The sequence below is a fragment of the Tenebrio molitor genome, chromosome 4, assembly GCF_963966145.1.
Source record: "Tenebrio molitor chromosome 4, icTenMoli1.1, whole genome shotgun sequence".
Taxonomy (NCBI): domain Eukaryota; kingdom Metazoa; phylum Arthropoda; class Insecta; order Coleoptera; family Tenebrionidae; genus Tenebrio; species Tenebrio molitor.
The window spans coordinates 14,351,221-14,378,789 of record NC_091049.1 but is presented as its reverse complement, the minus strand read 5'-3'; the positions used below and the strand labels follow the sequence as shown (position 1 = coordinate 14,378,789).

The following is a 27,569-nucleotide window of genomic DNA, read 5'->3' as shown; positions in this document are numbered from 1 at the left end:
CTTTTTGTAAATTTTGCTAGTTGTTTAAGCGCCTTCTGCGTTTCAATTTGGATTACTTCTTGACTTCATTTCTTTTTATTTTATTTCTTTTCATTTCATTTTGAACCTTTTCAATTGTAAAATTTTACCGTAAGAGTCAATACTTTAACTTTGTATTCAGTGTATCATTTTGAGTTTAAGTTCTATTATCTCCTTTTATTAGACTACAGTGTATCGCCCGCAGTGGCATCTAGGTTGGTGTTATTTTATTTGAAGAGTCACTCTGTAAGTCTAACAGTCGAGGATTAAACTTAGTAAATAATATCTGTGTTTTTATCTAACACCTGGTATACCACCGTATTCTTAAAACATCATTTGTATTCTTCAACAGTCTTGCTCTCGAGACGTTAGTGTGTGTGTACCGGACTAGGAGACAATCAGTCGCAAAAAGCGTTATTTAAATCTTCCCCGGAGTAGTTGGGAAATTTAGTTTTTCACCAGTTGTGATAGAAATTAATAACGTAACAGTAACTAGAAATATACAGTAAGTAGTAGTAAAAATGCATTTTATCTTGCATTTACATAATTGTTGAGTCAAGTCTGGAAATTTCGAAATAAGGTCGTGTAGTTTGATACATGTTAATATATCTTATCTGTTGTTCATTTATAGACGTTATATGTATATGTAGAACAACGTCATATCTATTTCTATTAAAAACAAAAGTGATAGTACTTAAAAGTTGGGAACAAACTTTTCGTAAAATGAACTGTCCTAAACAGACCCATCCACGAGACAAGGCAAATTTCTTCTCACATTTTCTGCATTGGTAAGCGCTAAAAAGTTGAATTTTCTAGGTAATAAATGTTGTATTTAGTTGGCAATTACGCTTGCTGATGGAAAGACTGAGAAAGAATTTCAACGAAGAAGATGTTGTTGCACCAGTTAGGATACACGAGTCCAAACCACTCGGAGACCAACTTGAAAAACTTTGGAACAACGAACAAGATTCATCTAAAAAACCGTCGTTGACAAGGGTATTGGTGAAGATGTTCGGTTTCAAATTGATATTGCACGGAGTGTTGTTCTGTCCTGTAGATGTAGCTGTATGGTGAGTGACAATAATCTTCATGTCTGTCAAGTTCAAGTGACATTTGCAGTTTATTACCACCAACATTTTTGAGAGATTTGTTAAATTATTTCACACTGCATCAATCATCTATCACCAAAAGAGAAGCACTATTTGATGGATTGATCATTTTGTTGGCGTTTTTAATCCGCGCTTTGAGTTTCAATACATTGCTGCTGGAGCTCACCTCTTTAGGAATGAAGTTCCGTATTGCTTGTTCCTCCCTCATTTACAGGAAATTACTAAAAATGAAAAGCACCACAATTCAGAACGTTTCTTTGGGTCACATTGTGAATTTGCTGTCGAATGATGTAGAACAATTTGACAAAGCTGTGATTTCTTTTAATTTCTTGTGGATAGGTCCGTTAAAGGTCATAATAGCGGCTTATTATCTTGTGGTTACGTATGGCTATAGTTCCATTGTGGGAATGGTGGTACCAGTACTATGTTTACTTATTCAAAGTAAGTATTTAATTTTTTTGTACAGCTTTGTTACTGTCTTTTAGTGATTCTTTTCAGAAAACTCTTTTATTTAAGAATGATTTTGGCTGCGAAAGTGGATTCAAGAGTTCGCGTATTAAGCGACACAATTAACGGTATCCGATCTATAAAAATGTTCACTTGGGAAAAACCATTTGCCAAATTGGTGGACAATGCTAGAAAGTTAAATTTGGTTTTGTTGTTCGTCAAAAAAATATAGGAATATTTATTTTTAGGGCAGAAATGAGAGATATAGCTAAAGGAAATTGTTATCGAATTAGCAACTTTTCCTTGGCCATTTTCTTTCAAAAAACGTCTGTTTTTCTATGCATTTTGGTTGCAGTTTTATACAACGAAACTTTGACACCCCAATACGTCTTTGCACTATTGATTATTTACGACGCCTTGAGACAAACCAGTCATCTCTGGTCTTGGAGCTTGATTTCCACTTCAGAACTGATGGTTTCACTTCGACGAATAGAACAATTTCTTCTTTTGGAACAGAAACATACAACCAACTTGCCACTTTTTATTGAGCCATCTTTGCATAATATTGACAGAAATATTAACAAATTGGAAAAAGGAACCGAAGAATTTGATCAACTCTGTGGTGTTTCTCTAAAAAATGTTAATGCAAAATGGGATGTCACTTCATCCAACAGTAATCTTGTCGACGTCACAATTACAGCCACAACTGGTCAACTGGTAGCAGTTGTTGGAGTTGCTGGCAGTGGCAAATCCACTCTGCTGCAAGTCATAGTAAAGGAAGTTCCCCATTTGAGCGGAAATCTTAACATTAGAGGATCTCTATCATATGCACCTCAAGAACCTTGGATCTTTACTGGCACTCTCAGAGAAAATATTTTATTTGGGGAAAATATGGATGAAAGAAAATATCAAGAAGTAATAAGAGTGTGTTGTTTGGAACACGACATTTCTAGTTTCTCTTATGGTGACAACACTTTAGTGGGGGAGAAAGGAGTTATGTTGAGTGGAGGACAAAAAGCAAGAGTTTCTTTGGCAAGAGCCATTTATAGAGATGCAGATGTGTATCTTCTAGATGACCCTTTCTCAGCTGTCGACGTTTACGTCGCTAACAAAATATTTTATGAATGTATACGAGGACATCTGAAGAACAAATGTGTGATTCTGGTTACGCACCAGGTCCAGTTTCTCGAAAATGTAGACAAAGTACTACTCCTAGATAAAGGAAAAGTGAAAGCATCTGGAAATTATACCAAAATGGAAGGATTCATAAACAAATCAGTTGAGAAAAGTGCCGAAAAGAATTCATCGGCCAGCATAATATCATTGAAGAAATATGATATACCTTCTGAAACACATGAAGATCGTGGTACTGACACTCTCAACCCTTACAAGAGTTATTGTTTGGCCGGACACGGTTGGACAACAACTTGTCTACTGGTCATGTTTTTCGCCTTTACCCAAGTGCTAGTGAATCTTTACGATTGCTCTCTTAAAATCTGGGTAGATTCTATGGAAAGGTCTGCAAATTCTAAAACAAAAATCCATAATTTATTTGATGATACACACTTCTTGTTTGTTTGTGGTACTTTACTTTTAATCATAATTGTGTCTTGTTATTCAAACGTGGGTGCTGCCGTGGTATACTGTAAATATGCTTCCAAATACTTACATATCGCACTGTTAGATAAAGTACTCGCCGGTTCTTTAGTTTTCTTCAACAACCATTCGTCAGGAAGAATTTTGAATCGGTTTTCAAAAGACATGGGGATGATTGATGAATTTGTTCCTGTCTCATTGTCAGAAACGGTCAAGACGTTTCTTCATGCAAGTGGAGCTCTCGTTCTTTTGATAATCTTCAATTACTGGATGATAATACCTACAGTTGCCTTGTTTTTACTAATTTATTTCTATGCTTCGACATTTAAGCCAATGATAGCCAACGTTAAAGGAATAGAAGGAACAAGTATGACTTATTTTTAGAATTCCTCAATCACTGATAAATCGTTTTAGGAAGAAGTCCAATCTTCACGCATACAACTGCTTCGGTTAAGGGATTAAGTACAATAAGAGCTTTCAAAGCCGAAAAACATTCAATTTTAGAATTCGACAACTATCAAGATCTTCACAGCTCTGTTTACTATTTGCACAAGGCCTTTTATTTTTCTTTTGCTTTTTGGTCAGATATAACTTGTGCTTTCTACATCTCCGTTGCTCTCATGTGCATAATTATTTTTGATAATGGTAAATTGATAATGGATTGAAGTTTGTTAAATAAAAAACACGATTTTTTTTCAGGAATGTCAGTTGGACAGGTTGGGTTATCAGTAACGCAACTGCTTGTGTTAAATATAACTTTTCAGTACTTAATGAAATGTTGGAACGATCTTGATTATCAAATGACTTCTGTAAAACGAGTAGTAGAATACGCAGATGTTACACCGGAAGCATTTGGAGGCACTTTTATGCCTCCAGAATCATGGCCAAGTGAGGGAAATGTAACTTTTAGTTCAGTTTCGATGAGATATTCTGCTGATAAACCACTTGTACTTAAACAAGTAAATTTGATCGTTCAATCTGGAGAAAAAATCGGAATTGTTGGTAGAACTGGTGCCGGCAAATCTTCTCTCATCTCAGCTATTTTCCATCTGTACGACTTTGACGGTAGGATCTTTATAGATGGCATAGATACGAAGAAACTATCTCTGCACACTCTTCGCTCAAAAATTGCGATTATACCTCAAGAACCAGTCTTGTTTTTGGGAACACTGCGCCAAAATCTAGATCCATTCACGGAATACGAGGATTATCTTCTGTGGGATGCTCTAGAAGATGTAGAGCTGAAAGAATTCGTCTCTGGCTTGCCTTCTGGCCTCGAAAGTGCGATTTCAGAAGGCGGCAGCAATTTCAGTGTAGGACAAAGGCAGTTGTTGTGTCTGGTCAGAGCCATTTTGAAAAATGCTAAAATCGTAATTCTGGATGAAGCCACAGCTAGTGTGGATTTGGAAACTGATAAAATGATACAGCGAACCATCAGAAAAAAATTCAAGAATTCGACAGTGTTAACGATCGCACATCGCACAAATACTGTCATAGATTCCGATAAAATTTTGGTGATGGATTCGGGAAGTGTTGTGGAATTTGACGACACCGAAAATATTTTGCAACATCATGATGAATATTTTAGGAATAACTTATATTTTCAACAGTTAACTTAAGGAAATTTATTATATATACAGGGTGCGTCTACTAAAACTTTATATCCGAATATCTTCGTTATTTTAAATGACTGCTCAATGATATTTAGTCTTAATAAAGGCTGCATTGCCCTCTTTACATAGGCACTACAAAAATTAACAAGGATCTGGACAGAAGAGGAATATTAAAGAAAAAAATTAATGAAAAAAAAATATTTTCAGCATTTTCTAACATTATAACTTTTAACCTGCATATCAAATGTTTCTGTGTATATTTTCTGCCTAACAATCATCCTAGTGCTTATTATTGACCAATAAATTAATGTTAAATAAAGACAATTTCCAGACTTCATTCACCAGTGTGTATTTACGTAAAAAATACTTCACGGCTTACTGATTTACAAAGAAAAAAAAAACATAATTAATTTATTATTTGACAACGTCAAAGTAAAAAAGATTGTGAAATCTTTGAAATAATCTTTTATACAAGATGTTCTCACAGCAAGAGAAAATTAATATTATTTTTACGTATGGAGAGTGTCACAGGTGCTATCGAGCCGCAGCAAGAATTCTTCAGGCCCGTCAAGAAAATGATAAATTTTCCGAAATGAATATCAGATGAATTGTAAAGCTGTTTGAAGATACTGGCAGTGTTAAAGAATTGCCACGAGTAAAGGATGCACTCCCCAAAAATATTAACTTTCAAAATGCCGTTGTTGATTAGGTAACTGAAAATCCACACACAAGCACAAGAGCAGTAGCGGCTACACTGAATGTCTCACAAAGCACGATTATTAGAACTTTAAAGTCTTTGAAATTTCATCCATATGAAATGATCCAGCAACTGCAACTTCACGGAGTTTTTATTCCAGAATTGAAAGGTGTGTGGAAGTTAATGGTCGAAATAAATTTTGAGCATCTTATTTAGTTATAATTATTTTGAGTACATTTTTTAAATTTTCTTTGGTGCTAATTGTGTTACATTGTTGAATTTATTGCAGATATTTTAATTGTTATTATTTAGGATGTGCTTAAATTATTTATTCACCTTCACCCCCTCTTTAAGCTTCACGCACCCACTTCCATTATAGCCACTTTTATAAATAAAAACAAAAAAATTAGGAGGGTACCGGGTACCCCATGATTCATTGTTTAAAAAATAAAATTAATAACATTTAAATTCGTTTTATTGAAAACTTACTTTAAAATAGTTTAAGTAAATTTTTCCACAGAAGACTGATCCCTAGGATGCAGACGTACCTACACCGGGGTTTGTACATACATACCTATTTGAATTTTCATTGTATTTTTCTGAATAGTTCAGAAATAAAAGAATTTTAAATAAAATAACAATGCCCCGTCAAATTGACGTATCTAAATTATTTGCTGAAAAATGAGTAATCTGTGAAACAAATTCGGAACAACTTTTTACGCATAAACTCTGTTTTGAACACAGCTGGAAAATTAGTTCTTTTTAACACTAATTTATTGCGTAGTCATCAGTAAAAGTGTAATAAAAACAATACAGGGAGATACAGAGGCCACAGCTGAATATGTTATACTCCGTAATCTGAGAAAAAGCCAAAAAAAATAAAAATTACTGCGGTTATTTTTCAAATAGCTCTGTATCCTTGCAGGTTTTGTTAACTTTTGTTAAGCACATGTCAAGAGGTCATTGAGATATATAATATTGCTAAATATTGTTTACCTTAATTGATAATTAAAAAAGATATTCGGATATAAAGTTTTAGTAGACGCACCCTGTATATAATGACCAAAAAAATACACATATACATATACGTTTTATTTTCTTTTTGACTTGAGTAACTTTTATGTTATATTGAATTACGGCAAAATTCAAATTCTTCTGTTTTTATGATTTTTTTTTATGTTGGGGACTAAATCAAATATTGAAATTGTAGAGCAGGTGGCCACCCACTCCCCACCCCAAGGGCTAGGAAGCCAACCTGACTGCTCCGGGTTCTCAGGGCGTCTTTTGGGGCAAAGGGGTGGGTTCGTATGTGGGCGCCAGGCAACTATTCGGGAGCTTTGATACCTTGTCCAGCTGTCGGGACAAGCGCTCTAGTTTTTAAAACGTCGGAAGACAAATGAAAATCTAATTTCGACTGAAATTAAATAATCTCGTTTATTCAGGTTGCTCAAAGAGCGATTAAATTAACAAGCTCTCAAGTGGTGTGCGCTGGTTCGTCGAATTGAAGATGATTTTTCTAAATGGGTGAAAATGAAAAAACTGAACCAGTTTACATGAAAGATCTTAGAAATTAGCGCTTATTCTGGTCTTTTTAGAAAAGCTTTTCCTTACAGGGACCTTGTAACTTTTCTGTTTTCAATAAACTTAAACTTAGTACATCTTGTATGTTTCCGGACGTAAAAAACAAGGTCTATAAAATTGACTTTTTCGAAATGAAAATGATTCTTTACTGAATTGCAAATTCAGACTAATGAATTGAAATGAAATTTATACAATAATTGCAAGGTAATGACCTTGACAATGAAATAAAAAAATATAAAAATGTTGAAATCGGAAAAATTCCGAGGATCTGAATTAAGAATGTTGCGTATACGTGAATACAAAAATACAGGATGTCCCAAAAATGGCGTATTAACGGTGCACTACGGTGTAGAAGAGACTACCGTAAACGTCAGAAAAATGTTTAAAAAATTCTATTGGACTTATTCGCTGATTGGGCAGTCCTTGAAAGTGGCACTTAACAGGAAAATTATTTTGAAATATATGTATTAAATTGTCATGACAGCTACCTCTAATCGTACATATTATCACAAAGTACAGGATTACTCACTACCAATATCTACTCCTGCACAATAGTGAATTTAGAAGCTTTGGAAATCGAAAAAAATATTTTAAATCCACTACGGTAACATTGGAAGGTAATGAAATGATGTACGAGTATATCTTTGTTTACATTGTATTACCGTTAATAATAAAAATAATAATAATTAATTTTTTTGTCTGAAAATATTTTTCTATATTTTTTTCGTGTACATTTAAACATCCTGGATACGGTAGTAAGTAGTTAGTACGCCATTTTTGGGACACCCTGTATATGAGAATTTACAATTTGTAATACTTGAGTTTAAAATGTGAAAACTTTATAAAATATGAAAATTTGCAAAATGTGTGAATGTTCTAAAAATGAGAAATTTGCGAAATGCGAGAATATTCAAAATGAAAAGCGGGAAATTCGAGGCGTCTCGTTCTGTTTAAGCCGCGTCGTACTAAACAATAACGAAATGAAATTTGGCGGCTTATCTGGAGACTTAGAGTCGTATCCTCGACGGATGTGTTCTACGGGTTTGCGGCGTGTAGCGACGTACTAGAATCCCTTCGGTAGGTGCGGTTACAGTAATTGGTGGCTGACGTCGTGACGGTTGTTGACGCCAGTGGCATATTGCCGGACCAGTCTACGGACGTCACGGACACAGTGCTGATCGGTGAAAACGTCGCTTTTAGAACGACCGATTTCCTCGGAAATTCCTTGGCCCTTTCAGGGACCGGCATCAACGGGTTTGTGACTCCAAGAAGGGTGCGTTGGAATACACCACCGACCACGGGCAGGAAGTGACGTAGCCGATTCGGTACTTTTTAGCATGATGTTACCTGACGTAACATAATTGCACGGCACAGAACGTATCTGAGCGCCCCTAACGAATGAACGTTAGTATCAAAAAATGCGAATTGCCCGGTAATTACCTTTCCGCTGAAAGGGGCGACTTGACGAAAATTTTGAGGAAGGACTTTCCGGTACTCCCTCACGGTACGGTACGGTAATCGAACTGGATCGAACTATCCCTAATGAACGGTATTAGTGACGTGAAATCGCTAATGGACGGTAATTACCTCTTCCTAGATGCGAGGGGTCACTCGACCACGAAACTGCAAAAATTCTCAGGCGCCTCGGCGGCTCTCGAGATTTGGCAGCGCCAAACGGTACACAAAATGGGATCGGCAATCCGCTCTCTTCGATGATCGCGGATTCCGATCACCTCTCCCTAAAATTTGCTTTCTCGCGACGTGCGGCTCAGCCGCCCGCTCGGCGGGCGCCGACCAAGTCCTCGACAATTTCGTCTTTCGCTGACGGTACGTTTTTTGCGATACCCTCGCGTCTAGCAGTTGTGCGACACGAAATGACTGGTCTTTATTTTCCGTTGCTATAAGGCGTCCCGATGTTGCACGGACAGCGCATCAAAATGACCATTTCCGGCGGTACTACACGTGCGCTCTAAAATGACAGATGGACGATAATAGCGCCGGTTTTGATTTCACCGACCTGGAAATTCACGGATGTTGTTGTGGTAAAGTGTCGGTGAGTCCGCGCGTATTTCACGTTAGATGGTAACAGCCATTTTCCGCAGGATCTCAAAGGTTGGACACACAGGAAGAAGGTTGGGGAAAGGAAGAGAAGAAGATAACGTTCCGGCAAGTCACGGGAATGAAAGGAAAGCGGAACTAACTTTGCCGTACGGTTACCTGAGCTGAGAAGAAGAAAAGAGGAAATGAAGGAAAAGGATGGAGAAAGAAGAAAAAAGGGACCGACAAAAAGATAGGCCGCAGCTAGATAGCCTAGAGGCGTGAAGCCACCTCAGCTCTATATTTTGGAGCCAACGCGTGTTGTTCCAGCCGCCCTGTAATGGCTGGCACAGTGACTCTGAAATGAAGCCGCAAAAGAAAACTCGAAAGTGCAACGATAAGCAGAAAAACTGAATAATGAAACAAACAAGCAAAACTGAAAGATCTCAAAATGAACGTCCCGAAAATGTGACGAAAGGTGGGCGCGTCGCGTCGACATGTGACGTCGTGCTTTTTCTCTGCTAGCTCCAGGTGTTTGAGCAGCGATGTGATATTCCCGCGAACAATAGTAGGATCACTTGGGCCTCCTACACCGGCCAAAAAAATTGTGGCATTTTGACATGCTACAAGTTATTGGAAGTAGACTGTAAGTTAGAATGCAAAACGCGTAGGTTGTCAAGTTAGAAAATAAACAAGTAAAACCCATATTCAATGTTGAATGCCCTATTACGTCCTTACCCTTAAAGATATAATATAACAAAAATTGTCGGTCAAATTGACGGAATTTATATTAAAAAATGCAAAAAAATTACAGAGCAAAAAAACAGTACCAACAATTTTAAACGTTTTTAATAAATTCGTTAAATGAAATGAACAAAATGTATCAGTAAGTGTCAAAGAGGTCTTGTATATTGATGTAATAATACTTCGTATGAATGGCGTGTAGAGAGAGAGGTAATGATGACAGCGCGCGAAAAGAGATAGACTCTGGTTGAAGGCAAAACAGTGTTTAAATGCCTATTGTGTGTGAACAGTTTGCTGGAAATTTGTGGATATTTGTTTGGTTTTGTTAAGATAAATAAATATTTCTATTTTTGTGTTTTTTATTTTTATATTTTTACCAAATAACTAAAATGTAAAAATCTTGTCAGTTTTTTCAGTGTATCCGTAAACTCATTGCAATAGCTTGTAATATGAAAAAATTTTCCCCAATGTATTTAATAAAGGAATATTTGCAAAAACAGTAAGAATCGTAAATGAGAGTCTTGTAACTGGCGCTTCTGCCTCAAGTCACGTGGTCATTATTGTGCGTCCTTCATCAACTTACCAAAACTGTAACTAGTTATCTCTCATTCATGTTGTCACCGCTGCTTTACGCTTGATCTGCAAGCAAGGCTCCGTCCATTAGTATAATGTCAACGGTCTTGTAGCTTTAACCTAACCCTATCTTACGAGAGTTAACTTAAAATATACCTACACTTTTTTAACAAAGCTCATTTAAATTTAGAAATAGAGGAATATGGGATTCTTGTCAAATAATGAAAGCCTAAATCACACCAAAAAAGTTACTAAAGTTACCAGATTAATGTCCGGTTTCTGGAACGGCGCAATAACTAACTGGCCGGTTAAATCAAGCGTTGCTATAGAAACGCTAGAAAGTAACCAATCACATTACATGATTTTTGTATTTATCGGAGAGTTAACTAACTGGTCCGATAAAATTGTTTTTGTAATATATAGTTGTTAAAGGTGGCTTTCCGGACTGTTTGTCACCATGTAAACAACCTCATAACGGCCGGAGTCCGTTAAGGGCGGCTATTATGAGCGGTAGAGGCCGTTATGAATGATTAAATAACTATAGCAACGTAGATCTTAACTTTATTTTTCAACTGTTTTACAATTGGTACAATTAATGTTTAATGTTAGGGGACACACCTTGAATTAATCTAAATTCGTATGCCACTAGCAGATGTAGACGAGATCGAAGATAAAGTTTTAACACTAACACAAGCGCAATTTTGCAGGGAATAACGATGACCTCACTTGCTCTGCAGCCATCCGGACATCGGGAATATCTTGATCGAGATTTTTTATTGATTTCATTCGTTTATTTTCAACAGAAAGTTAAGCGTTGAACAAATCTGACAAACAACATTGAAACATTTTGTTTTTCATAAACAACGGTTGACATGACGACGTTCTCCGCACACTTATTAATTAATTAAAAAATGTATTTCAAAAAGATAATTGTGAATGAATCGTAGAGATATTACAAAAACTATTGTACAATACACGTCCGTTATGGCCTTTACTGCCTCGCCAGTATTATTCGACTCGCTCTGCGAGCTCGTCTCACAAAATCCCTGGCTCGGCCGTAAAGTCTATTTTAACAGATTTCTACTGTAAGATACTATTCTAGAAACCGAGCATTACCTAGTTCCTGAAATACAAATCAAGTGCTAAGTATAATTACATATTTAGTGTCAATAAGTGAACTATTAGACTTAGAGTTCTTAAAGGATTTTAACAAGTTCCATTAATATTCTTATATTCATGATGATTTTGCTCTTAGTTACTAATCTACTTAAACTAGAGCATTTAGCTGCACAAGCTCTTTGTTACCTATAATGGACAAAACATGTCTCAACCAAACCAGGTTAAACACAAGAAACATATAAAACAAATAAATAAAATATCTTTCTGAACTTTTCTAATAATTTGCATTCTCAGTTACATGTTAAACTTAACAACTAACCTTAATTTGGTTATCTTTGTTTTTCTCTTTCTTTTTCCGTTTTCTCTCTTTTTGCGTTTTTGTCATGTCTGATATCTGCCTCAGAACGTACATATATTTTGTATTTGTGGTCTTCTACGTTTGTAAGTAAGCTTATTTTTGTTCTTGAAAATGTTTTTTTTTTTACTTGTCTCAGACTGTTTCAATCTGCGGTTTTTAATTAGTGTTTACGTATTTCTATAGTTGAGTCAAGTTGCAAAAAACCACTTGTCATTTGCAACAGCATTTTTTCAATGTGTTTGAACCAAATAAAGGCACAAAGAGACCAGAAAATCATAATTTGGATTGAATATTTTCCATATAAGTACAGTGTTAAAGGAATTTCAAATGACTAATACCATAAAAATGCTGTAGCAAAGGCAAAGTGTTTTTTTGGAACTTGAGTCAACTATAGTTGCTTCTTTAGAAAAATCTTCCAGTTGTTTCATCATTATTAATGTTTAATGCAATTCTTTTGATCCCCAGGTATTTGTTCTTTTTGTCCCATTCTAATTTCTCTATGTGCTGTTTGTTTTTAATTTAGTGAAAATTTACGTAGCTCCAACATGTTTGGCGAAGCTCTTTTCCAATAACGTCTCGACGACTTCAAATGAGAACCTTTAATAACCCCAGGAGACCCAACAAAAGAAATAGAAATCCTCACGGTGGCAGAAGACGACATCAACATCGACTTGGCCAAAGTGGATTGTCTTAATCTCTGGACAACGACGAAATTAGAAAGATACGATCAGGGAATATGGTGTGGGGACGTCCGGACCTCCAGTTTTCCATAGTAAACTTATCAAAATCTCCAACCTTCTTGACTAAAGCTGTCAATTTAGGCACCACCGACTTGAACTTCGAGTTGCAAGAGCGTATCACCAAGTCTCTCCGTATGGACGACCCCATTGTTTGTTGCTACGGGTTTTTAACGCTTCGCATTCCATTGCAGCTTTCTGCAGAAAGAGGAACGTAGTTTTTGTAGACGAACGTGCAAATTTAACAATCACACATGATGTAGACATTGCTCTCAGCAAAGTGAAGTTTGCCCACAACGACCCCGAAGACTTCAAAGTCAAGGTCCAGGAGGTGGGCGAGAAAGAAAAAAGAAAACTACAAAGTTTCTGCTGATAGAGGGAATTTCCTGGCGCACTAGAAAACTATTTTCTCTTCCCGAGTTCATCGCGGTCGAAGGAGTGAGCAGTTCTATCGACAGCTTCTCCGCAGCTTCATTGGACGTTCGGTACTGCGTCCATGTAGGTACTTGGCGTTGCTTCCCAATTATCAATAAAAGTGGTACCTATTGAAATCGATCAAGTTGTTGGCCAAAACTTTCCACCAGTTCTTCGAAAAGGAGTGCAGGTTTAAGGTGGAGACTCACCTAGTGGCCCCCTTCAAAATAATCCGCATCGAACCAAAGACGGACGAAAGCAAGGTATATCTGAATTACAAAGAGAGAACTAACGACGAAGGATTTGTAATTAATTTGAACTTGAGCTTGCTCGCTGAGTAGGAGAACCTGGAAAACGTTTATAAAGTCTTGAAAGGCACCTCTGAATTAATCGCTTACACTACTTTTCTGTTTTATCAACTTCTATGTTAATTCGTAATTTAATTTTACGTGTTGTCTCGTTGTCTTGATAAGGGAATTGGGAAATGTGAGCAAATTTTACGAGGTTTTTAAGCGCACGGTGAAATGAACAGTTGCACCACAGGCCGAATCCACAGGGCATAAATACAAAACAAGTGTATTGTGGGTTGCATTTGCAATTCCGTTGAGCTCATTCATTATCACTCGTAAAATATCCTGTAGATATACAATTTGTGAGAAAACGTGAATATAGTATGTTATTGACGTCGACTTGACAATTTCAAGGTCAAATAATTTTATTTTTTGGCTCTATAATTATGTTTTGTAAATAGTGACACGCAGGTAAACACCGTTCACGTTGGATTAAGCATTGCTAAATCAAATCGCATTATGTTGGTTAGCTGCATGTCTCTATTTACAAAACATAATTACACGGCCAAAAAATTAAATTATTTGACCTTATAATGTTCAACTCAACGTGAACAAGGTTTAATAAAAAATATTTGACTTGTTATTTGGTGGCGCCATTATCAACTGATTTCAATTTAATAGTAGTTTATTTAACGAGTTCGTGTGTAAATTGAGCTTTTTTAACGTTTTCTTGTTCGACGAGGCCCTTAAAGGCTCCAAATCACTTAAAATTTTTAAAATCAATTTGATGTTTCGTTTTGACAAGTTGTGACATTTATCAAAATTCGTTCACACAGGAGAAAATTCTGAAATTCTGACAGTGTCGTACAAAAAAATTTCTTTCAATGTGCCATTTCTCGCACGGAACCAAATAGTGTGATCAAATAGTCATCTTGAATTTTTGTTGAACAAGAAAAATGTTATTAGGTACATCAAGTGAAATTGTACTATATGCCGCCCCTTATGGGAAGAAAATTGGTCTCTTTGCAGTGTGTCGCTTGCTAAACCGAAAAATATATGTAGATAATTATTGTCAATTATTATCAACATTGTTGATATATGTGTAAAGGAAAATTGTGAAAAGTTACGTGTAATCAAACTAGATCAACTTTTATTGCTCATAATTTGGAACGTGATATTTCTCATAAACTACAGTTAATTTCAAAATTATCGAGTACACCTCAAATATCAATAAATTTAAGCGTCATCTTTTTTATATAGGTTAGGTAAGTTTGACAACATAAAATGTCGCTGATATTTTAGAACACCATAATATTCTCTGTTTTATTCTCTGCAGGATGCTCTTCGCGATGTTATAATCCTGGGCTACCCTCCGGATCGACCCCCCTTCTCCTAATTTGAAAAGAATGAGCACTTTCGCGTTTTCGGTTAGATTAGGCATTTTGTTTGTCAAAATTGACATTGATCATTGACAAAAAGTGTAAGTGCATTGCACACTGTAGAAAATTAGGTGTACTCTATAATTTTGAAATTAACTGTACATGTTATAAAATTACTATCTGGATGTAATATTATCAACGTATATCGTTTGGAGCATCCTGTGAAAAATATTTTGAAGAATACAAAGGACATCAACGCATGCATCGATGAATGTATCTGTCGAGCAGCGTACCAGGCGGACAGTTAAAACCTGGAAACGTTTACGCAAGCTCTATTGTTGAATAATACTTCATATAAATTCAAACCTTTAGAAAATCAAACGCATGCTGCCACAATAACCTGGTTGAAGAAAAACCTTTCTAAACGAAAAAATGATTTCGAAGCTATGCTGGGTTGGACATGCGGTTCGGATTCTGCGAGATGGTCTTCCATCAATTATTTATAATAATTTTATAATAATAATTGACTTGTTCCCACTGAAGGGTGCACTATCGAAGCGTGAAGCGCCGGATATTATTTACCTGCTAACAGGCTCGGCCGATGTTATTCCTTGGAAGAAGTTCCGACTCCAACAGGACCAGGCACACTTATTGGATCGGAGAAAATTAAAAGGAAGTAATATTATCCAAACTACAAAGAACTAAACTACAAATCAAATAAAAAACCACAAAATCAAAATTACAAAACGACAAAGCCAAAACTACAAAACTTCCGTAAAACACACGATCACCGCATCGGTAACTTTCCTGGTGTTGCAGTTAAAGAGGTCAACCTCCTCCGCAAGCGAATTCCCCATGCGGAACATTCTGACCCTCGGTGACGCGGCCATTGTGTTTGTGTTCGGGCGCGGCAAAAGAAAATTAAACTTGTCTCTCGAGTTAAGTCTGGGCACATGAAGCGAGACTCTTTCCAATAGCTCCGGACAGTTAACTTCGCCAACAATTAATTTACAAAGAAATTTCGCGTCTGTAATATTTCCCCTTCATTGCAGGGAGCCTAAGCAACCCTGCTTGATCCGAACCCCTAGGTGGAAAATGTCCCTCAACCGTAAAGAAAAGATACTTCAGGAAGCGCCTCTGCACCCTTTCCAGTTCGGCCTTCGCATGCAGATAGAATGGTGCCCAGACCGTGGATGAATACTCTAGTCCGGACCTGACAATCGTAGAATACAGTGTCTTCAGGATATCTACCGATTTGAAACTCTTACTGTTGCGCAGAAGAAATCCAAGCTTGGCTTATAACACGATGCACATGGTCGTGAAACGAGAGTTTACTGTCAAACCAGACTCCCAAATCCTTTCGAATCGAATGTCGTGCCACATTTGTGTTGCCATCTGCCTTTCGAGAAAAAGAGACCACTGCGCATTTGCCGATATTCAGACCAAAGTTGTTCTGCCTACACCACTTGTCGATTGCCTCCAAATCCTCTTGCAGCATCATATGTTGACTACTTGTCGGTAGATCTTTAGATCGTCAGCGAACAGCAAGGCATGAGACTTTAAATCGGCAACTATATCATTAATGTATTGTTACGTTATATATTTATGCTCCAGTCCAATGACTGAATAAAATAACGATTTAGGGGTTAGCGTCGTGACCAGGAATTGACAGAAGACGGCACCGCTGGAACTCAAACCGAAGGAGGACCTCGCTATATTGATGTTTACAACAAAACTTAAATAATTAAAAATATTGACTTACAAAAATGATGTGATGTACAATGATGTGAAATTTAATGACAATCGAAAATATAAATTAATTGTAATGATGAGTTTTCAAACCAATATGTAATTAATTCTTAAACAAAAAAAAAAAAAATGGCGAAAGACGGCAAAAGAACTCCGACTGATCGGTCTTATCGCGGGCCGAGACCTCGCCGAGATAAGACCGTGGAAAAAAAATAGTTGATTATCTGTTGGCGAGTGCTGTCCTTCCGGAGGCGGCGTGGACAACAGGACGGGGTTGCTCCAGAGTACGTCCCTTAGACTGAGTGACCTTCCTCGTTCAGGCTCAGCTCCGACGAAGGGGAGGACGTGGATCAGCAAGAGAACCTCTCTGTAGATATCTGGCGATTCTTTGAGGACCTGGAGGAGATCCGCCGCGGGGGTGGACCTGCCACCGATCGTTTTCCGTCGAGCAGGCCGAAAGGGGAGAGTGATTTTGATCCGCACAGAGCGATTTCTCCCACAAGGGAACCTCGTGGCGGCGCGGTCTCTTTATCCGTCCGTGACGAGCGGGGTGGTTCCTACCTGCCTGGAACTGCACCGGAAACGACACCCCTATTTGACCGCACCAACCTTCACCCTCTTTACCCACGGCTTCTTGACTTGCTCAACCGAAACTCGCGTACCTCTTTTATCCCGGCAAAAAAATTTCCTTTTCGAACGCGGGAGCGCTTTCCGCAAAGAGTTGTCGGGGGAAATGCTTGGGTTTGCGCGGACTATTCAATTTGGTGTGATCAGGAATTTTTTAAAACGTAACAGTACCTATACACTGAAAAGTAGCGGACCCAAAATAGAACTTTGGGGAACACTGGACACCTGAGAATATTACCCGGAAGAAAATCCATTACAGGAAACGAATTGGCGCCTCCCAATGAGATAGGATGAAAACTAGTTACGGAGGACTCCATGGACACCGAAGTCGGAAAGTTTTTGAAGCAAAATATAGTGATCCTGATACCGTTCGGAGACGCTAGACACCGAACGTTCCAAGAGTGGAACAGAATTTGGTCAGGTCAGGTCAGGTCTGGTCAATCAGAGCCGGCGGACGGCAGGTCGCAATCCTGGGACGCGCTTGCCCGGCCGCCCGGACCAAAAAAATAATATAATAGGTGACATTTTTCGCGACTTCGAGTGTCAGTGACTTTTGAGACGTGGTACCGAAACACATCGTCCTCTGAGTCGCTCTTTCTCTTAACACAAAGACTGTATTTTATTTCTACATCCTTACTCACTCTAATTAAAGAAATCCCCGAAAAACTCCCCGTTACAATCTTAAAAAAAAAGAACTTGTCTGGTGACAATCCACCCTATCAAACGCTTTGGCGACAACTGTATATATTACATCCATTTGTTGCCTATTGTCCAAGCATTCTGAGATAAACTGAGTCACGCACACCAAGTTCGTTACAGTGGAACGACCTTTCAGGAAGCCGTGCTGCGAAGGTGTTATAATACTTCTCCAGACCGAAGACAAGAAGTTGAAAATGGCAATTTCAAAAACTTTCGAGACAGCAAAGCTACTGGGCGGTAATTTTTAATGTGAGCCGAGTTTCCCTCTTTATGAATTGGTACAGTCTTAGCACTTTTCCAAACATCAGGAAACGTGCCCTGCTCCAGGGACAGATTAAAAATGTGTGCCAACGTTTCGATGAATACACTTTTGCAATCCTTGACCAAGAAACCATGCAACCAAAAGAAATTTTGGGTTGAAGTAGTTTCAACGCTTTTTCTACGTCCGATTGATCAAGTTTGTTTAACGTGATAGATGACCAGAAGCTATTAGTATACGTCCCTGCTGTACTCTTACCGGGAACAGAAGACGTAGAATAAACACTCATAAAGTAATCAGCAAAGGAGTTGACAATGTCTTGTGGCTGACTGTAGGTGACACCATCATAGGTCATTTTTGATGGAATCCTGGTTTGACCCTTTCTCTCGTGTACATATGACCAGAACCTTTTTGGGTCCTTCTGCAATGAGTTTTCGACAAGATTGATATAGCCGTTATAGTCACCAATCTTCTCAACCTCATGTATTCCCTGTAGTCACTTTCTATTCTAAACCTTTTATATTTCTTATAACAGCGTTCTTTTGAACGTATGTTACCCTTCAACTTCTTGCTATACCATCTGTGGTCAAGTCCATCATTGTGAACATAGCATGGCACGCTCTCGTCAAAAACAAAATATAGCTTCTCATAAAAGGCCGCGCAAACCTCATTTACATCATGCAGTTGGTAAATGGGTGACCAATCAACTTCAGACAATAAGGAGCACAAAAGCGGAAAGTTTTCTCGGCGAAAGTTGTGGGTTTTTGATTGAGTAGATGTGGGAAAATTGGTTCTGGCCCTGATATTTAGCTTAAGTTCCATAACAATGGCTGGATGATGTGGATCCGCATCCAGAATGGAATGTTCTGAAAACAAACTTCAAGATATCACCATAGCTATTGACAATACTGTTCCACTGCCGGAGATTAAGAAAATCAATGAAGTTGTGAAGGAGATACCCCTTAGAATTTGTGACGTCTCATGAATTTGGCAAATTAAAATCGCCTGCCACAACGATACTCGACGGATTGAAACAAATCTCAGACAAGTTATCGAAAAAGATCTCGTAGTCCGAGATAGAAGTGGTCGGCGGAATATAAACACAGAAAATATGAACCACCATGGCAGAAAAATTTATCTTTACGTCCACTAAATTAATTGATGGAACCTCTCAACAGCAATGGACACGTCAATTGATTCAGGAAGAAAGTCTGACTTAACCGCAAGCAGAATTCCTCCACCACGACGTTTTCCAAAAAGATTAATCCTGCGGTCACACCGGAAGACTTTGTATTGATCTTTAAAAAACAATTCCGAGTTCAGGATGTCGATGTTCAGCCAAGTTTCAGATAATGCCAAGATGTCAAAATTACCGTCAGAAGTATTTAGAATTAATTGTTCAGTTTTGGTTCGAAGGCCACGCACATTCTGATAATACCGTGCCTTCAAATAAATTCGGAATTAGAGTAGGCTGTGATTTATATACAGGGTGTCCCAAAAAAGGCGTACTAACGGTGCACTACGGTGTAGAAGAGATTACCGTAAACGTCAGAAAAATGTTAAAAAAATTCTATAGGACTTATTTGTTGACTTGGCGGTCTTTGAAAGTGTCACTTAACAGGTCAATTATTTTGAAATATATGTATGAAATTGTTATGGCAGCTACCTCTCATCGTACATATTATCACAAAGTACAAGATTACTCACTACCAATACCTAATCTTGCATAATAGAGAATTTAGAAGCTTTGGAAATCGAAAAAATTATTTTAAATCCACTACGGTAACATTTCAAGGTAATGTTGTACGAATATATCTTTGTTTACATTGTATTACCGTTAATAATAATAATAAAAATAATTGATTTTTTTGTCGGAAACATTTTTTCCATATTTTTTCATGTACACTTACTTTCAAAACTTTCGCGTACACCTATTTTTCACTCTATTAAATCAGGGTTGTAATTAATCAACTCTGACATTTAAACTTTTGAAAAGTCAAAATGCCTCGACTGACAGAGCAAGACAAAGTTTTGATGCTTTCCAAATTAGAAGGGTTGCTACTCATAATGGGTTAAATAAAAGCACTGTTCTACAAGTAACAAGGAAAGAAGAGGTGGGAACAAGAAGGGACCGTGAGTAGAAGACCGATTATAATTTTTTTAATTGCTGTCAATGTCATCTTTAACCTAATCTCAAAATTACTCGTTCACACTGCTTAAATTTTGCAAAATCGTTGTTACTTGATTTTGAATGTGTACGGGAAAGTTTTGAAAGCAAGTGTACATTTAAACATCCTCGATAAGGTAGTCAGCATAAGTAAAGTACTGAACAATATGCACTTTTTAAAAACAAAGTTGATATCTTCGAGAAATTAGCACTTACAGTTTTATCGAATTTATTCCGAATTTTACGAACGCACTGTATATTAAACTAATTTTAATAAGGTAGCTCGGTGGCCGCATGGTTGTCGGAGACAGTGCTCCGAGGTCGCGGTCCCGGTGCTAATGGGTTCGAATCCCACCGAAGGGGGAGGATTTTTTCGAAGGAAGGAGCCTCCGCCGGGCCATGGATGTGTGTGTATGGGCCGGTTGCACCAACGCCAGTTAAAGTTAACTGTAGGTTAAAATGCTTGGTTACTTTAGTTACCTATTGTTATAACAATGTTTTCGTATATTTTAATTTGAAGTTAAATTTAACTCACGTTGGTGCAACCGACCCTATGTCTATCAAATTTTTAACATTAGGTAATTGACATCACATTTATATAAAATGTTGTTACACAGTCTAAGACTGGTTTACAAATCTATGAGGGGCGTGATGACCAACTCAATAGACCGGGACCAATGGCTTAACGTGACTTCCGAATCACGAGATAGAATATAGCCTCTTTTTTTCCGCCCTGGGTCGGAATCGAACCCGCGACCCTCGCGTCCCTGAGCCGAAGCGGACTTCCTTAGGCTACATTCTACCTAAGATAAAATATCTAAGCAGATACATAAGCTCTATTCTAAAGAACGGCTTTGCTGAAGAAAAGATTTGTTTAACAACTATTTTTAAAAACGAGCCGGGGCCTTCGTTAGCTGCTACTGGCAGACGTCCATAAACTATCTCTCTCGGACCTATGTATACGCCTAAGACTTTTTTGTCGCACTTATTTAAAATGTTTATTCGCGTCGGGGAATTATTTAAAACCCTCGTATTCGTCTAGCTTTTTTGCACATATTTTTAATATCAATTAATAAATCTGCCATAAAAATTTCAGACTGCCTAAAGTATATTTTTTGCGTATCCAAAAAAAAATAATAACTTTATGTTTTCACTGAATCATTATTTGTTTTTTATACCTTGACAACGAGATATATTAAGTAGGCTATAATGCCCTAGGGTGTTGAGATACCCGCTGTTGAATTCAAACTAACCGCCAATAAAAGCTATGGTGTTGGTACCGTCGGCGACCGCTTGGGGGCGGGGGTGAAAGTCGACAGGGGATGAACGGCCATGTTTTTTTTTTGGAGACACTTTGGTCTTGACTGCAGAGTAGTACAGAAGTACGCTGTATTTGTCTGTTTTCAAATTGTGCGATTTTAGTTTTTTTTTAATGTATGAACTGTGCTAAATGTTGCTGTCCAGCTTCTGTTTTTGGACTAGGTATGTGTTTGGGGTACTAAAATTATCACTGTTTCGCGCGAAATGTAGTTTAACAATAATAAGACACAAATGGGTCGCACGTGGGTTTGTGATATTTCCGCCATGTTTTACAAAATCCACAATTATCTTGACCATCCCCATGTATTACACTTTTAACATTTATAAGCTTGCGAAGGAGCGTAAGACAGCTTGGTTCTAGCTTTGGAAATTTTATAAAATTGTACGGATCACGTTTTCTTTTTGTTGTCAAAAGTTTTAGCGTGGGTCTGTGGCTTTCACTTTTTATAAGCGCACTCCTTCATTTTTGATCCCCTTTTTAATTACTCCGAGTGACGCTTTTGGTGTAACAAGTATCTATTGATTGTTTTAATCAAAATCAAAATATTAAAGTTTCCACTTTCCATCCCGGTAGCAACCAATTGGGTTTATATTTCAGGTATCTGCGCGGGCTTTTCCTTATCCAGGGATCTTCCACATTTAGGTATTTCCATCATTTAGTCCCGGGGCGCCCTCCATATTATTCGGGAGGCCCCCTTGTTGATAAACCGGCTCAACTAAGCTAGGGTCGACCGGACTGTGTTTTTTTTTATTTTTATGTATGTGTTATTGGTTGTTACCACTTTTCCATCCCAAACTGAAAGTGTTCTTAGATTACTCCGTCAACAAAGCTTTGTCGCGGTTTCGTTTGCATTTTCCAGTTGCTGTAAATGTCAATTTTTCCTTATCGCGAGGGTCTCTCTCTGTTTGAGGGGTTTAGTTTCTCCTAACATCCAATCGTTGAACACGACCCCGGGGCCCCACGTTTAACATGTTGTGCCCCAAGAGAGACCCGAAAACCATAACGCTTGGCGGGGCTTGCTGAATGCTGGTCCGCAACGTCGCTCATGGTGTAAGTTGAATCCGAGTTCCTTGGGACAGAACTTCCGGAATGGTAATCTGTTCCCGAAGTTTGTGGTACTTGACAAGCGTCGTTTGTTTTTGCTTTGAACTAGTCATGTTCAACTCAACCGATGAACTTAGGATACCTCAATTTGTTGACTTAACGTAAAGCAGTTGCGATTTTCCCTTAGCACCAAATCACGGGTAGGCGGGAAATGTTAAAGTCATAAGGATAGGGTGCTACAGACCACCGGACCACCCAAAGCTACTCACTCCTTCTATAGCGTATCTGCCGCATATTGTAAATTAACTTGGAAAAAAAAAACATGCTGAAGTTCTCGCCTAGTGCCCGCTCCCGCTCGAACGGTCCGAAGTAACTGTTTTGTTTGTAATGTACATGACCATCCTGTTTTTTCTGAATTTGCATTGCTCAATTTTCACTAACTGTCCCGTCCACATTGTCACTTCGGACTTGTTCGTATTTTCAGGAGAGGTTTTAGCGGAGCCTCATTCGGGGGTCTAGGAGAATGGCCAGAGCTCACCATTTTCCTAGAGTTCTAAATGAGTAGTCTTCTCACATTTGGGGAGACTTGGGTGCCCTCTCCCGAGACGTTTTTATTATTCATTAATCCCGGCGTTAACAAAAATCATAACCATTGAATAAACAGCTCTTTATAATTATCGTGTTGTTTTATTTGCAATCTTCTGTGTGGTTCACAAACCCTGTTGGAACGAATCTGGTAATGTTTAATTCGTATTAAAAAAAAAACACAACGTAGGGAAGTTAACGAGGTACGATCACGCGCTTTTGGCCATTTTTGAATTTCGCGGGTTTTATTTTCATTGCGTATGTTGGTAAAAAAAAATGAGATGGCCGCTTGGTGGGATTTTGGAATTACCCACTTGGTTCATCACAGTGTATAAATCATAGGGCCCGTATTCATAGTCAGGTCTTAAGCAATTGCTTCATCAAGACGATCTTATTTGAATGCTTAAGATGACATTTCATATTCATAGTCGTCAAACAAGACGGTCTTATTTTGAAATGAATAAGATCATCTTGACGAAGCAAATCTTATTTGAAGATAGACTTATTTCAGATTCACAGTCCGTTCTTATTTGAAATAAGACGCGTCTCAAGACACATCATATTCATAGTCAAATAAGCATTCTTATATGCGATCTTATTTGGCAAATAAGACGATCTCGATCAAGTCAAGTCTGATGTGGACTTGAGACGTTCTTATTCAAGAATTTGTCAAGAAAATCTTTAACTGTCACTAGTAATTATGGCTGACATATATTACCCGCTCTTATTAAACTCTCCGGAAGATAGCGAAGAAGACGATGCAGAAGTCCGTGTACATCATATTCCGAAGCGCTACATTAGAGATGCTTTAAATCCACTCGAATTTTACCGGCAAAAAACAACAACCGGGGATTACCAGTACAGCCAGTTATGCAATTGTTGCTTTGCTTAAGATTTTTCGCCACAGCCAGTTTTCAGGTTAATGTTTTCTAATTGTTGTAATATTTTTACAAAGTACTATTTTCTGCAGACTGTTGTTGGTGATCTTATGAGTCTGTCGCAACCAACTGTGTCTCGAGTTGTCTTTCGAGTCTCTACTCTGCTTGCTAGCCTCATGCATGAACATGTTAGGATGCCTAGGATTAACGAGGCAGTAGCAGAGAACAGACGATTATTCCGTGCCCTAGGGGTTAGGGGAAGACAAGTAGTTGGTCTTCCAGGCATTGACGGGGCCATTGACTGTACGCACGTCAGATTAACCAATACTGTCTTCCAAAGACATGCCGAGGTATATAGAAACAGGAAGGGTTATTTTTCTTTCAATGTTCAAGCTGTGGTAGGACCCCGGATGGAATTTATGGATATCGTTCCTGAATGGGCTGGAAGTGAGCATGATAGCAGAATTTTTAGAAATTCAAGAATATTTATAAGATACAATACTGGGGCTTTAACGGGAACGCTTGTGGGTGATAGCGGGTATCCATGTTTGCCATTTCTTTTAACACCGGTCTTAAATCCTCGCAATCCTTCAGAAGAACAATATAATGTAGTTCAAAGAAGAACTAGACAAATAGTAGAAACGGCATTTGGCATCTGGAAACGAAGATTTCCTTGTTTATCACGAGGTCTTGGAAACAAATTAGTATGTACCACGGCAATAATTGTAGCGTGTACTGTTTTACATAACTTATCAATAGTAATTGACCACGATCTTCCTGAAGATGAAATGCAACAGGTTGAGGAGGAAGTTCCGGTAGATCCACCTCGGTGGCAACCGGCAGAAGGCCTAGCTATGCGCCGAGCTCTTCTAGAACGTTTGTTTAATGATAATAATAATAATAATAATTAGAGTTTGTGTGTATTTTTGTATGTTTATATTTAATTTATCCTATTAAAATAAATTAACAATAACAAGTAAAATTACAAATTTTAAAAACTGAAAATATGTAGGTCACCAAAGAAAATAAAAACTACCTATTCAAAAATATAAATTTACAAAGTAATTTAATTTAAGCTATAAATTCGGTTCAGTAAATTTTTTTAACATTAGTTCTGCCAATGTAGCTTTTGCTTCAGCTTCTCTGATTTCTATTTGTTGCAATTTAACCAAATGTTGTTTTTTCAAATCCCAAATTTCCATCTCCTTTTCGTACCGAATTTTTACCAACTTTTTTTCTTCATCTATTCTTAGGTCAATCTTTTTTTTTCGTGCTGCGTCAGTTCTTCTAGTCTCCTTTTTTAAAGACAGTTATCTGTCGATGATGAATTCTTTTTCTTTTCTTTAAATTTATTAAATTTAGTTAGTCACGAACTATTTTATTATTGTAGTTGTTAAATATACGTATTTTTGTAACATGCATTTCTTCATCCGTATTTTGTTCTGGTTCTTCATTATTTTTCGTCACTTTTTCTCCGTCCTTATCCGTTTTATCCGTCAGTCTATAAATTTCTTCCTCTATATGTTCACTTGCCTCTATATAATTCAATATAAGTATCTTTAATAGAAATAATATTTAAAAGAAAAATTTACTGAAAATACCTAGAAGTTCAGATTCCGACATATTAGACGAAAATAATGTAGGTGCCGTTACCATTAAATGGGGCGCAATTGCTGCAATATCGGGATCAAGTTGTGCAGGTGGTGATGCAGGACCGCCTCCAGTCATTAAACGACTTTGCCGCTCTTTGGTCATAGCTTCCCTTTGGGTATGTTTTAAATTTGACCACAGCTTTTTCAACTGCATTACTGTCCTCTACAAATGTTTATAAAAAATCGAAAGTAGTAAGTAATTATATTTAATTTACATTTTCCAACACATCACGGCTGTTGTTGTACTCTTCAGCAATATCTTTCCAAGCCTTTTCTTTTTGATGCAACGTAACACCATCGCTCTTTTTATTTTCAACGATTTCAAATCGTTTCAGTATTTCTAAAAATATTGTTTTTTCCATGGCGAGTACCTTTGCTGCCACAGTGAGAAGACATTTTACAATCATATAATAATGACACCACCAAATACAACTTTTTGCACAAAATTATAACAACTTGCAATTATTTTGTGTATCTGTAGATACCGCTATAATAATTTTATTAGAAGAAATATTATTGGTTCAAATTACGATCTTGCCCGAAATATAAATAAGATGATCTTATTTGCCGTCTTATTCAAGACGGTCTTATTTGAAATAAGATGAACTTGAACAAGATCGTCTTGGTGAAGATGTTCTTATTTTATGACTATGAATATGCGGTCCGAATAAGATCATCTCAAGCAGTAAGATCGTCTTGACCAAGACGCTCTCAAGCAAATGCTTGAGATCTGTCTATGAATACGGGATGCCCGCTTATTACGCCCGCTCAAACAAGTCGTCATAGATACGAGCCACCGCAAACTAGGAAATTTAGCAAAATCAAGTTCACAATTTATAAATTTTTTAAATGTTCACAAATTCAAATGCAGTGAAACATAAAACGTTGTATGCACCACGGGCATTACTCGATGTTTAGGCTCTCGGGCAACTTAAAAACTTTTAAACTGGTTGCCCTCGAACATAAACATCTTCATAAAGCCCTTGATACATAAATAACTATTGGGGCAGTCGGGCTGTACTTTAAAACCGTCCAAATAATCTGGGATTTTTATTTCTGTAATCTGTAAATGCTACACTAAAAAATCTCTATAATTTCAAGTTGCCTAAAGTATGTTTTTTTGGAATTAATTTTTTGCAAATGTCATATGCTACGCAGTAGTAAAATAACCGCAAACGCCCTTAGCGACTCTCGATTCCAGATTCACTAACATTCAAATAGTACAATCTTTTAAATTTCTGATTGCCTAAAATACCATCCGAAAATTCATCATCAGCTCTCGGACTAAAATGTACCTGGAAAGGTGATAAACGGATTCGTCTACATAGATTTTTGCATTGCAGCTCTTCACTGTGCCACACCACTTCAAACCTTGTCTAGTAGCACTTTTTTCAGAGTATTTAAAAGACCCCAAAAAAATCAACTCTTTACCACCTCCCTAAATATCACTTAATATCACTCCGATTTTCACTTCTCCACTTGTGTCGTTAACTAATTTAAGGCTAACCATGACTTTGAAAAGCTGGATATTTAAACACTGCTTTTATGGTAGGCAATGGGCGTTTTAGGATTAAATATCTTCCAAAAAGATGCCGAGTAATTTCGCCAAATGGCTGAAATCCGGCCCCTACCTTTTTAGGTACAATTTCAAATCCGCTGCAAAACGGCCAGCCATGTACAAGATAAGTATGACCATCGCCGCAAACCGAGCACACCGGTCGTAAATCTTACTTCTGGATTGGTTTGTGATTAGACACATTCGGACCGATTGTATAAAGCGATGTCAAGTCGTTAAAGTTAACGTAATGTTAAGCGATCTGACTGGGGGATATTTAACATTTTATTTGAATCAGCCAATCAAATGGACGGATTTCCG

The 27,569-nt window shown here is 37.6% G+C and overlaps 1 protein-coding gene and 1 long non-coding RNA gene across 3 annotated transcripts; one reads left to right on the top strand and one right to left on the bottom strand.

The window, feature by feature from the left end:
- Positions 1–706: 706 nt before the first annotated feature.
- Positions 707–6,040, top strand: LOC138129370 (probable multidrug resistance-associated protein lethal(2)03659). 2 transcript variants are annotated; one of them, XM_069045657.1, is made up of 8 exons: positions 707–806; positions 855–1,088; positions 1,138–1,568; positions 1,613–1,769; positions 1,823–3,537; positions 3,585–3,815; positions 3,870–3,886; positions 3,935–6,040. In XM_069045657.1, the coding sequence occupies exons 1-8, from the start codon at positions 742–744 to the stop codon at positions 4,787–4,789; spliced, it is 3,705 nt and encodes a 1,234-aa protein (XP_068901758.1). In that variant the 5' UTR covers positions 707–741; the 3' UTR covers positions 4,790–6,040. The 2 variants fall into 2 exon arrangements, with proteins under 2 accessions (XP_068901758.1, XP_068901757.1); XM_069045656.1 differs by having other exon boundaries at positions 3,870–6,040.
- A 19,042-nt stretch (positions 6,041–25,082) lies between these two features.
- LOC138129826 (uncharacterized) lies at positions 25,083–26,624 on the bottom strand. Its single transcript, XR_011159404.1, has 2 exons — positions 25,909–26,624; positions 25,083–25,856 (listed from the first exon to the last, which is right to left on the bottom strand). It is a non-coding gene; the product is annotated as an uncharacterized lncRNA (long non-coding RNA).
- Positions 26,625–27,569: the final 945 nt, after the last annotated feature.